The sequence below is a fragment of the Uloborus diversus genome, chromosome 1 (assembly GCF_026930045.1).
Source record: "Uloborus diversus isolate 005 chromosome 1, Udiv.v.3.1, whole genome shotgun sequence".
Lineage (NCBI taxonomy): Eukaryota > Metazoa > Arthropoda > Arachnida > Araneae > Uloboridae > Uloborus > Uloborus diversus.
The window spans coordinates 157,056,004-157,069,492 of NC_072731.1; the positions used below are offsets into that span (position 1 = coordinate 157,056,004).

General features: G+C 33.4%; 1 protein-coding gene across 1 annotated transcript in view; it reads right to left on the minus strand.

The window, feature by feature from the left end:
* The window catches only part of LOC129222415 (uncharacterized), a 63,830-nt gene that overhangs the window by 10,762 nt on the left and 39,579 nt on the right, over nucleotides 1–13,489 (minus strand). Inside the window, exons 12-14 of the mRNA XM_054856928.1 lie at nucleotides 12,863–12,968; nucleotides 9,943–10,080; nucleotides 4,202–4,347 (exon numbers count right to left, since the gene is read on the minus strand). Coding sequence (XP_054712903.1) covers nucleotides 4,202–4,347; nucleotides 9,943–10,080; nucleotides 12,863–12,968 — 390 coding nt within the window. The remainder of the gene's footprint in view (nucleotides 1–4,201; nucleotides 4,348–9,942; nucleotides 10,081–12,862; nucleotides 12,969–13,489) is intronic.

A 13,489-nucleotide genomic window follows, 5' to 3' on the forward strand; every position in this document is an offset into this window, starting at 1 on the left:
CTCGAGAACCGTAAATTGCCCGTCACTTAATAGAACTCAGTAGTTGAGATTGCAGAAAACAATCCTAAATTGGGCTGTTTAGCTGATATTTCGAGGTAAAAATAATTTTGCAACAGACTATGTGATTTGAAAAAGTTCCATTTATATTTATTTATTAATTGTGCGTTCAGTTTCATGTGAGTAAATATGTTCAAATGAATTTCTATTTCAAATTTCCCAACTGGGTTTTCCATATCCATTAAATGAATTCGTTAGAAATAGAATTTTTAACACTGATATAAAAAATATGGAGATTCCTTGGCTCTCACGATTCGAAATTCCAATAAGAATTTAATTTTGCTGAGAGTGTTCGAGCCAAGCAATTCTCATGGGATCTTTTTTATACCGCGCAATCAGACGACATGGACGATGACGATCTCGAAGATTCACTGACTCGATCTGGATTTAAACACACGGTGTTGTGCGTTAGAAGCCAATGCCTAAACCACTACGACACTCTGCTGACAAGAAACAGATGTCGACGTTCTTTTACATTTTAACATTGTAAAATTCAATACTGTAAAGTTTTGTCACTGTATAATATGCCACTTCTAAAACCCGAAGCAATAAGCGATGGTATGGGTGTATGTACCCACCTAAAGAGCCGACTTTGGAATGATGTTCATGACTATAAAATTTAAAAATAAATAAATAAAAAAGAAAATTCAAATTCCTTCCTTCGTCCATGAACTGCTAATGCGTATTAATAAAATGCACTCCCTGCAAGTCTGGTAATAGTTATAATTATATTGTAATATTAAATAAAAGCGTTGTGCTAAACCCTTTGAGAAGGAATAGGGGTAGAGAGCGCAGAGCAACCCCAAAGCCGTCCCCAAGATGAAGTCACGTGATGTGTGGAGGGAATTCCGGTTAGCTGTTAACCGGTTTCTACTACCGCATGGGATTTTGCATTGTGGTTGATCGCAATCGTTAATAAATTTTAACTGTTCTAGAATTTAAATGATTTTTTGAAGATGGTACATTACTGCTGTGCTTTCGGATGTCAAGAAAAGTATTCTAAGGATAGTGCTGTAACATTTCACAGGTAAGGGCGACATTTTTTTGTTCTTTTTCTACTTAAAAAATGATTTTCAAATGTATCTACACTCGCTGACATGTGGTAAATAATGCTCTGTTTGGAAAAGTAATGAATTTTCCTTATTTAATTTGCAATTGTTTGTGCTTTAATATTCATTTTAATTGCTTTTGTCATTAAAAACCTTTGGAGATGAGTTAATTTGTTGATATTTATTAATTTTCTTGGCGAACGGCCTTGAAGCTGCTGTCTGCTTTATTTGGCGAGCAATTTTATTGCCAACAGAATCGAAAACAAAACAGTATCGTTGCACACTGATTGTTTTAATGATCATGACGCTCTTTATTTCTCCATCATTGACAGTTAGATGTTTTAAACAAATTAGTTTATTTGTGTTTGCAGTTAAATGTTTTAAATAAATTAGTTTAATGTTTCTCAAAGAATAAGTAAAAAATTGCACAGAAAAAAAAAGTCTCACCGCTGGTGCACCTACTATTTTAATTGATTATAATCAACTATTAAAATGTTTACAATGTTTTGCTTGATCGTTTTATGACTTTTGATACCTGCTTATAAGAAAAGAAGTATTTAACATTTGAGTAGTTGATACAAAATGATCTTTTCAAAATTAAAAAATATTGCAGTTTAATCAAATATATACGTTTTTTTAAAAAGTTTTCCTTTTATTTTTCGCTTGTTATAGTTTTCATTGATTTTCGTTAAATCATACAAATCTTCCAAACAAATTTATTCTTCTGTAGAATTGCATAATTCAGTAGAATTGCAGCATCTTTAGATATGCATAATATTATTGGTTATTTTTAAAAACATGTCTAAAATTATCTCTGTTGCATTTGTTTACTAGTTATGTTTTATGCATTAAGCATCAGTAGGGATTAATCAGTAGTTGTTAAATTTATAAAAAACATCGAAAAAGTTTCTGTTTATAGAATTTTGAAATGAAATTGCAGACATGTTAATTTTTGATTCTGCTTTGATATCGACTTTTTTTGTTCTTCAAAACGGCGATAAATGTCCGGCGGATGTCTTAATTGCAATTTTGACTTGTAATTTTTGAAGTTTACTAGTAATAATTTTTCAAATTATGACAGAAAAGGTCCTCACTGAAATGTATGATTATCTTTGCTTTATTAATATTTCCCTGAATATTAAACAATTCATTGACATGGCATACTTGAAATGCATAAGTTCATCAGTTTTTTTTTTTTTTTTTACTATATTTTAGTCTTTTTTTTGTTACTACTCAAAAATTATAGCTTTTACCATGTAATTATATATTGCTTTGATTTCTTTAATAAAAGAGTTTTTAAATTATTTCTTGTGGTTCTGTATTTTTACTATTTTTCATGAAAACAATACTATCTAGCATTCACGTAGAAATAGCAGTTTCAAAAACAATTTTTTTTTTTGCTCACTGAAAGTAAACTATTGAAAAGAAAAGTTAAAATTTTTCTAAACCTATTTTTCCAATTATAATTGTAATAATAAAAAGGATTATAATACAAGAATTTAGCTGCATTGCTTTAATTTGCTTTGCACTTTTTGTTTTCCTGAAAACATTAAAAAGAAAATTTTAATTTTAAATTATGTGCTGAAAAAAGAAAGTTATCAGTTTTTAAGAAATAACATTTTTGTATAGTAATAAAAAAAACGATTATCTTATTAGATTATGATGTTTGTAAAAATGATTTGCATTCGTCTTTTCTTAAAAAATTGCAATTGTATTATCAATTATCGGCTACTATTTTTAGTAATCTATTTTGAGATGACTAATTTTCAAAATTAATGGGCATGAAGTAAACCCCAAGAGAAAAAGCTGTTTATTATTGAATCGAAACCTACCGAGTTTCAACGGATTGAGGGGGAAAAAAAGCCGATGCGCGATCGCCAAGAAATGCGATGATCGCCAAACATTGCACTTTTCTACCAGGTGACTTGTGGACAACTCTGGCGCGTTTCTTCTAAAGGGGGAAAAGGTAGCTGGGTCCCTCTACTTACCATCTCTCCTCTAAGGCTAAACCATTTAGTCCCAATTACAGTTAGTACTCCCGATTATCGGCGGTCGGATTTATCCGCACTTCGGATTATACTCGGATCTTTTCATTTTTTTTTTAAAAATCTTATGGTTGTGTTATTGTTCGCTTTTAGATTTTTTTTTATATTCAATGTTAGTAGGATGCAATGTAGCAGTGTTTTTAGTTTTATTAAAATGGATCTTGAGTGTTATTAATATTTTGTAGCCTTTGTATAATGAAGTCGTTTCCAAAATTTTAAAAGCATTTTTTCTAAAAGAGCATGCTTAAAATCATAGGATCTGGCCATTTTTTAAATAATTTGTTTAAGTTTAATATTTAAAAAAAAAAATGCTTAAATCAGGGCGCTTTTAATGTTTATGCTTCTGACCGATGACATCACAAATGATGAAGTGCCATTCTGTGTCGCCATTCAGAGAGCAAAATATTTAATTCGCATCTTTACTCACGTGTATTGGCAACGATATGATTGATAGCAAGCGTAGAGCGCAATTTTAATTCGCTTCTTGATTATCATAAAGTGGAATAGCGGTAGAAAGATGCGGCAAAACGCATCATTTGGGAAGTCATCAAGACCACGCCTTGTTTCAAAAATCTGACATTTTAAAAAATTTACTAAAAATAACAGTTGAGAAAATGAAAGTATTTTCTGGATTCATGTTTTTTTTTTTTTTTTTTTTTTTGCTTATTCTATCAATTTCAGAGGCAAAAAGTACTACTTTTAATTGAAGGAAACAACCCCATTGCCACAATTTTTCTCCTTTTATTCGGATTATTCGTGGCTTTCGCTTATCCGCTGTTACCGTGCCACCCTATTCCGCGGATAATCTTGAGTTACTGTATGCTGTATCATGTTTGTTCATGGAAGCTTTCGTGATAAAAACAAATTACCATGCATTATAGAATATTAAATGTGAAACTTTATGAATATTTAAAACCAAAAATGTCGGTGAAAGAAGTTGCACATACCACAAAAGAACACAAAGCTCAAATTTAGTCAGAATGTCTTGAATTGAAATCGGTTAATTTTGCTCTACAAATTAAACTTATGTATTGAAACGTAGGTACTTACGAAAAATTTCATTCCTCGACTTTTATACAAGTACTCTGCGGGTATTTCCCAATGTTGAATAACGTTTGGCGAAACGAAGTAGTCGAATACAGCAGTATTTTCACTTTTAGCCTCCTCGCAATCAGTATACTGTAGACGGGCCGGAGCTGCGGTTAGAGAAAAATAAAAATAATAGTAATTAATAAGAAATTACTGGCGTTAAATCGTTGAAGACATTTTACCTCGCCACACGATATAAAATGTGATTTATTAGAAGCCTTTATGACTCACATTGTTGAAATTAGTTATTTAATGGGATTCATTTTATGATTTTTTTTACTCTTTATTCTTGACTAGCGGTACCAGCACTGACTTGCCCGTAGTAGAAAATTAAAAGGTCATTTGGTTCGCCTGTGTATTTACAAATAATGGATAATTAATTTCTCTCCAATTTGTTAAGTTAATTTGCTCGTCCACGTTACGATAATTTGCTAGTCCACGTTATGGTAATTTTTTCGTCCACGTTCTGATAATTTGCTCGGTAAAATGTTCTTAAAATTGGAATAAAAAAAGAACAAAATCAAATTTTTAAAAAATCGCTTCGAGGACTCCCCTTTATGCTACGAACTAATTTTGAGTCACATTTCACGAAAATCGGCCCAACGGTCCAGGCGCTATGCGCGTAACAGACATCCAGAGACAGTTATCCATAGACACAGACTTTCACCTTTATTATTAGTAAAGATCTAAAACAATTTCTCATTTTGTTTTAAAGACCTTAATAGGGGAAGAGTGGGTTCAGCAGTGAGATGGAAAAATTCAATCACGTTTTTTATTATGAAAAAAACATTGAAATCAGTTTCTTTTGAATTCTATAATATGTGCTACTGTAATAGGTATTATAAAAAATGGTTTAGAAAAATCTACGAATTCACATAAAAGAAAAAGAAAATAAGAATGAAGTACAATTTTGTCAACAGTGAGACACACATTTATCGAGCTAGCGAACATTGAAAACATCAAGATTGACCAGAAAACATATAGATGCTTGTTGCCGTTTGGTTTTACCCTGGGTTACAGGCTTGATCAAGTCACATTTAAAACAAAAAAATTTCAGAATCGGATTTTCCGTTTAGGGGCTACAATGCACGTGACAAAATTATCGGGTTCCATATAACTCGAGAGCCGTAGGTTGGACAAACCTAGATAAAAACAATCTTGATAAAGTTTTTTTCAAACAAAGAAAAAATATTAAAATCAGTTTATCTGGCATCATTGATTAAAATAAAATAAAATAAAATAGGGGCTGCGATGCCAAACACACACACACACACACGTCGCATTTATAATCCAATCCCTTTTTACGTCGGGCTTAAAAACTAAAGTTATATAGATTAAATACGAAATCGAAATAAATACGCCACATAATTTATATAAAATCTAGCAAATACATCTATCATGGTTGATTGTGTTCCGGTATTTTACCGAATTTCCGGTATTTTCGGGCGTATTTCCGGTATTTTTATGTCCGAAAATACCGGAATTATTATTTTTTTTTTTGGTTATACTTTTATCTCCCTACCTCCGCAATTTTTTAAAATTATATAATACTCAGCAAATATATCTGCAAGAGCCTTAAGATGGACACCTATCCCTTAAGATGGACAAATGTCATGATAATTTGTATAACACCACCCCAAAAGTAATTTTGTAACCCATTAAAAACTTAATCAAATGCACACACAATATTTTGACTCAGAACTATATAATACTTTGGCAAAGGTGCACTTAAGTAATAGGGGCCAAAGATTCCCCCCCCCCCGTTCTCGCTTTGAAACTTTCAGGTATTTTTTGATGAACTCACAAACACCCCTGATCTATATTACTTCGATAGAATGGCCATAACTCCATTCAACCTCCTTATTGTGTTGGTGCAAGGCTTTCAAACTCATCATGTTACTATTTTCGTCAACAGTTTAGTTGTAATTAAATTCCATTCAACACATAATTTTTCCACTTCTTATTTAAAAGTACCACGGGATCAGTGAGACACAAACTCATGCTGTCTCACTGTTCCTGTCTTAAGTGTAATTTAGATATCGTCCGCACATCACGTTAACCATGTCAAGCGGACAGAGGAACGTTTTCCAAAAGAAGAGAAGCATTCATAATGCGGACGCCCGTTAAGTACTCACACAATAGAGAGAATCTTGTGAAGATCAATGAAATGCGACTCCCAACTCTACGGATATCTAGATTCTCGTCCCGTTGACGAGTCCCGTACAATACGGCTTGCTGTCATGGCAACGCCGGCCGAAAACTGGTTTAAGGGAGAAAAGTACGTGGGTGACGGGATGTGCGGACGCAGTGTGAATGTTGCATATTGCTATATCTGAAATAATTAGGCGCCATTTTCATGCAAAGAAAAATATCAAAATCATTTTACTGCTGAAATGAACGTTAAATAATAGGCTAATAAAATATTAATAACACCAGTTTTTAAAGTTATATCAAACAAGGCAAGAAACGATACAACAAACAATGCAAAATATTTACTTTGATTGGGTCAAATTAAAATGACGTAATTATTTTCCTTAGATCTGAACGCAACTTCCTTTCTGAACTAATGTTCAGAGCACATTGATTTGACTTTACAAAAGTGTTACCAGTCTGGAAATAGCTAAACAGAAAATAAATTGCTGCTGTCTCGCTGTTCTCCCTGTCTCACTGTACCCACGCTTCCCCTATTTTTTCCTGTGATGATCAGATTAGAATTCCAGAATTTTCGTACCCAAAATTATTGCCCCTATAACTCATAAAGTTAATTTAACTGTTTATTCGCAGTCAAAAGAGTTAAGAGAGAACTAAGAAATAATTCTTTCATTTAAAAATTTATTTTATATTAATGTAACAGAATGACATTTAAATGACATTTCTTTGGTTATTTAAAAATTAAATTCATTTACTGTAAAATCGAATAAAATCTGGGGAAAAATATAATTTTTCGAAAAGAAATAAATAATTATTAACGTTAATAATACTAATAAAGAAGAATTTTTATTGTACATCGCAGTGAAGTTCAATGTACTTTTAATCAAATTTCGTAGATATAAACCTGTACATTAGAGTGGGCTGATTTTTTTTTAATTTTTAGGAATCGATTTTGATATAGTGCGGAAAAGTTGTGCAAAAGAACATTCAAAAAAATTCTTCCATTTTTTTTTTCAATATTGACTCACGCCCATTGGCTACAAAAAACTGAAAAAAGACGGAAAATCTAGTATCCCCCCCCCCCTTTCTAAAAAAGAAAACTTTTCCTGCATTGTGCGAAAACGTTGAGCGACTGTTTTGTTAAAACCTTCAAACCATTTCATCAATTTTATTTGATACTGAAAAAAAAAAAAAAAAAAAAAAAATACGAAAGATAAACTGGTAGCGAAGACAAACTATTGGTTTCAAAAGCTAGTATAAATATAGGTATGGATGATTTATAGACTACTCTGTTAAAACTACAGGTTGCATTTGGCACCTTTCAAGGGTGGAAAGCTTGTTCACCAGCGGCACCACATAATGTGTTGAAATTGCACCCTTAACACGGGTGAAGAACTGGCACCCTTAACCCAGCGTGCACTGTGAGGAAAAATGGAACCCTACAGCAGAATATTGGCACCCTTTCTGTTTCCCGTTGCTGCCCCCCCCCCCCCCCCCGATGTGGGCATTTTTGGATACAATTGTGTACATTATTATTTATTGTTTTGAGTTATAAAATTCTAAGTCTTAGTACATTTTCCACATTGAATTGTTCTGAAAATGATTAAAACTTGTACCTTAAGGCATTTAATCACATTTTAACTTCCCAACATAGTTTAGAAGTGTTCATGACTTGAATTTGTTTGTTCGTGCACTAATTTTCGTACATCCACTTGGATATCTCAGTAATTTTAATACGTAATTAACATTTACTGCAGCACAATCGTACGGAAAATGAAGAGTGTAGGTATTTGTAAATCATTTACACGAACAATGAATACTCAATTATATCGCAATCATGGAAAAATAAAATCGTTTCATAAACGTTCAAAATTTTAACCAAGAGTAACATATTAATACGTACGTATATATGATTCGACATTTGAATATCCGTGTAGAAGGTAAATAAGCACTTTATTTTTCAATATGAAGTTTTTCGACAGATAAAAGACAAAACAAATTTTAACGATCTTTTCGTTCTTACTGGAGTGATGAAAAACCTCAGTCATTCGCTTCAAGCAATTACGCTGACGAAAGATATTAACTTTTAGACACGAGATAATAAATAAAAAAATCGAGATGGAGAAAGAATTTCTTTTTCAAACCGCTTTTTTTCTCGTGCGCTTCTAGAAGTCTGTTTTGTTTATACGCAGCACCGAATTTCCGTTCATTTGCTGATTGCATCACATTGTTAACAATAAATCTCTTAGTTAAAAATCCACAAGCCTCCTGGCAATACAAGCAAGTAAAACCACGTATTAAAAATTAATATTTGAATTAACATTTCAAATATCATCTAATTTAAGCGTTTTGATTATTAAATGTTCCTTACCCAGTGCTGATAGCTATTTTTAGGTAAAATTTATGCCTGATAGAAATAGCAAATGTACATAACGACTAACTGAACAATCAACGTACCTTTGAAACAATTTTAAATATGTTCGAAAGCCTTAAAAGTTACATTATGATCAAATGCCTGTACTTACGCGAAATTTTGAAGAGTAAATCGCAGAAACTTTTGAGTTTTAATACAATTTCGTACTTCATTCAATGGGAAAGTACATTTGCGTAGTTACTAAATTCGTCCGCCATTGATTGTGATTGAACGATGTTCGATGTCAGAGCGCATGCGCCAAAGTCTCACCCTTGTTTTTAGGAGGTCCGTCTTCACATTAATTAGCGTAATTCCCCTTGATCACTTTTCGTAGCCTCCAATGCACCCTGATGCACAGTGTTTTCACCCCAGGGAACCAAACAGCTTGCCAAAGGCACCCGTAGTTTTGACAGTGTATGTCACTCAGTAAGAATGCACCTTTCGTATAGTGAAAGAATTTTTGAAATAGTTGCATTGGCTCCGGAGATTACCCGGAACATATAAACATACAAAAATACGCTCTCTCTCTCTCTTTATAATATTAAAACGTATAAACTACGTGACACCCCTTTGTTATAAAAAAAAATCGCTTTCAAAAAAAAAAAAAAAAAAGTTTTAAAATTATTTTTATAATTAGTGGAAATGTTTTTTGATGAATCGCAGAGGTCTCTCAAACAGTTTAATGAGTTTCATTCAATATTTAGTTACATCCCTCTAACATTAAAAAATTGCAAAAGAAAAGAATAATTGTTTTTTTACACATAAAACTGTAATTTGTAAAGTAATATCGAAGATAGCAATAGCATGTATTATTTCGTAAATATTTCATAATGCGCTGGGGTTTGGATCGACATAAAAATCAATCAATTATATTTGATTAAAAATTTTGCTCATTAAACACTACGCACGCAGGCCATTAAAATATATTTTGCAGCTAAAGGAACGCTATTAGATATCAAACAAAATCCATGACATCTTTTGAGTGTTCTACCAGACCTATTGCACAACCGAAATCGACTTCTGAAAAAGTTTTTTTCGATCCCCCCCGCTGTTCATCTGACCAGCAAGCGACCGAAACACCTATACCCCCTCCCCACACAAGCAACTCTGCTTAAGTGATGCATCATAGATTCTTTACCTTGGATAATCTTCTTGTAAAGATTATTTCCTATGGTTTCATCACTGCCTTCTGCTACAGTCATGACAAATGCGATGTCTTGTTTGGCAAACCGTTGCAATACTTCTGAATTCCTCCCAACGGCAAAAAATGCAGCATCTAGGGGCAAAAAAATTCAATGGAGTAAGATAAGGATTTCGAAATTTTTTCGATTCACTGCATTGAAGAATTGAAGGGCTCGGGGCTAGAGAATGTGTTGTGCCACACGATGTGAATTTTTCAGTAGGCCAATTTCCAACTTATAAAAAATATTTGTAGAATTTTTCAAAGACATTATGCATTCTATATTCTGCAATACTTAAATCAGATATGTTTTTTCTCCAAATGACATGATTCATTGCCATGTTTATTTCAATTTTATTTGTGAGAAACAAAACCTTTTATCAAAAAGTCACTCCTTGCGGCTTGTCACATTTCTGCCCCGAGCCCTTCAATTAGAATTTTCTCACGACACCCTACTCCATCTGTTATGTACACAGATATTGATGTTATGGACACCTCACGGAACCCCTACGGCAGTCCAGGGTGCCACGGCACTCAACTTGGGAACCCTTGGAATAAGCATTTTGAATTTTGTTTATGCTTTCCTAGCTAAAGTGGTAGGAATGCATAAACGCAACTTGATTTGCAGATAAAAGGTGAAAGAATTTTAATGCAGTTGAAACAACAGAAAGGAATCTTTAAAATAAATTCTTTTAAACCGTTGTTCGTCTTATCCGAGAAACAATAAATAGCATTCAACTGCAATATGACTAATATGTTGTGTTACATTTGTCTTCTAGTTCAGTTTTGCCTTGTTTAAAATAAATTTCTCCCCCTCACTTTCAGGCTTGTCATTTAGGGGGTCGCAAGGGAGGTCAATTCTTCCCCTGACTTCGGAAAATCAATGTTTTTACACATAAGTGGGCACGGTTTCTGTTTTTTTTTTTTTTCTTTCGATAAAACTTGCATTGAATAGACACCCTTTGTCCCCTTCCCCCTCCTAGAAAAATTCGAAATGACAGGCCTGATCCCTTCATTTTTCAAATTTAGACGAAAACTTTTAAAAATTTAAAGTAATTTTCGGTCTTTCCTTTTAGGTAAGAAAATAGGACAACAGTAAAAAAATACATTTATGTTCTAAAGATTTTTTTCTGACTTCAATCCTTTTCGCTGCTTCTTCGGACCAGGGCTACGGAGTCGGAATCGGAGTGGCACTGATTCTGGGGCAAAGAGGTTTAAAGTTCCAAAAGTCGGTCATTTTCCCCCAAAGTCCGCAACTCTTCCAGTGCTTGCGAGGTCGGTGTCAGAGTAGAACTCGGATTGATTTTGAGGTAAAGGAGTCGGAGTCAAAGGTTCTAAAATCTCCGGAAGCGATCATTTTCCCTCCGATTCAACAGCTCTGCTTCTGTATGCGATGCGTGAGTTTTTGTCACTGATTTACTGGTGAATGGATACCTTCCAGTGCACCAAATTTGTGAATGCGACTCAACTTTAAGACAAAAGATCCCTTTGCGTAGTGGCTATCGAAGTGTAAATAGAGCTTTGAAAAAATTAACAGGACAACAATGGCATGTAGAAAGTGATGACTGTTGTTCAACCAAAACATATACAAGATTTTTTCCAAAAAGCTATACTTTACCTCCGTTCACCCACTTTGCATTCGTTTTCGGCCTTCGTTTGAAAAAAAATTTGCTTTTTGTTACTTCAATTTGTTTAAGACAAAACTCGTTTGAAAACATCCGATGGTGTGAACTTATTATGAAAACATGTACTGGATGATGGGATGCCGCATGTTGGAAATGAGGAAAACTGAACTTCCCATCGAGGCTCGAATCCTGTCGTATTCTGGTGGTGACTATATCCCTATAAAAATTCCTTAACTTCTCTCAAAATATTAGCAGTATCACACGTACATAGAAACTAAAATTGAGTACCTTGAAATTAAGTTGCATTTTTACTTCCTTTTACAATAAAGGAAGTATTGTATTCGCGAAAAAATTTTCCCTCAAAAATCGACCTTAATTTCCATTTTACTCACCCCCGAATGAATATTGAGTTCTTTTTTTCGACTCGACCACACGTGGATAAGTGTCTAAGAACGTATAGACACGCGAAATATCCATAATGACGATTCCCGAGTTAATTAAAACGAATTTTCTCGTGACGTCTGTATGTACGTATGTATGTGCGTATGTATGTCGACACACACCGGTGGCAGATTCTTGAGGAGGTCTGCAGACTATTTCAGAATTGAAAAGTTTTTTTTTTTTTTTTCGCTTTCTGCACGAATCTGTTGAGATTAAACTAAAAACATACTGTCGAAGTAGAACATAAAAAAATTAGACACAAAATATGAGTCCAAATTTATACTAGGAGATTCTAAGTGGCTAAGAGGCCTATGTTGCCTTGCACCGGTATCCACTACTTGCCTCCATTTTATTTTACAACTTTTTAAACCACTAAGTTCAATTTCAATTTTTAGACATTCTTTAGTGATTATTTGAGGCAGTGAGACGCAAAGGGATGCAAATGGACATTTTCAAGTTTTGAGTGAGACGCGTTTAAAGACAACGTCCTAGGTAGGCTTTCATTGAATTTTTTTTTCTAAATCATGCTGTATAGCAGAACCTACAAGGGCTACTATTACCAGCTCTTGCCCCAAGACAGAGGAGAGGTTCACATACCATTTGTTCTAGTTATCTTCAAATTTTTCATTTTGTCACTTATATCCCTTTGCTTCTCACTTCCTCATTTATAACAAGTGCCACAGCTAATCAAATGCTGGTTAATCTTGCAGATAAATTTCAATTTGTTTAATGTGCGTCACAGACCGTTAAAAAAACAGGTGCAGGGTTGTGCTCAAAGCGAGGAAGAAACACATTGCATTTCAAAATGTTACCTTGATGATGTAAATGAAAATTTTTCAGGGCAGTGAGTAATCTCTGGTAATCTTTATTTCCTTGAGAAACTTGGATATCTTCATCAAAGTTAAAGTATATGACTACCTATGATTAAAAGAAAAAGGCAACGTGAATCAAGTACATATTGTCAGGAAAATGCTGCAAATATATGTCTCAAAACTTCCGTTGAACCTCGTCATCAATGCAAAAGTGTTCAGTACGCAACAGAAAATTGTGAGTGACGTTTTAAGTTTGAGAGGAAAGTTGAGAGTTAAGTTTAAAAATTTCTTTCTTTTTTTTAAAATTATCTCCTAATTTATGACAGCAAGAAATATTTGTACGTATTTAGCAGTAAGTTACCGTCCCTGTGTGATAACCGAGCTGTCTGATCTATTGCATGTATTTCAACGTATGTTTTTAAACTTTAAATATAATTAAATTAGAGATTTTTTAAAAATTTTAATCAACTGGACCGTAACCAGACTTTTGTTTAAGGAGAGTTTTACAGAATACATTTCTCTTAATAATAATACGTGATCGTAATTCGAATAAATAATTTGATTTTATTAGAATATTCCGTTGATTTTTTGCACAATAGGTCATTTAAATGTAGGTTATAGTTGAAT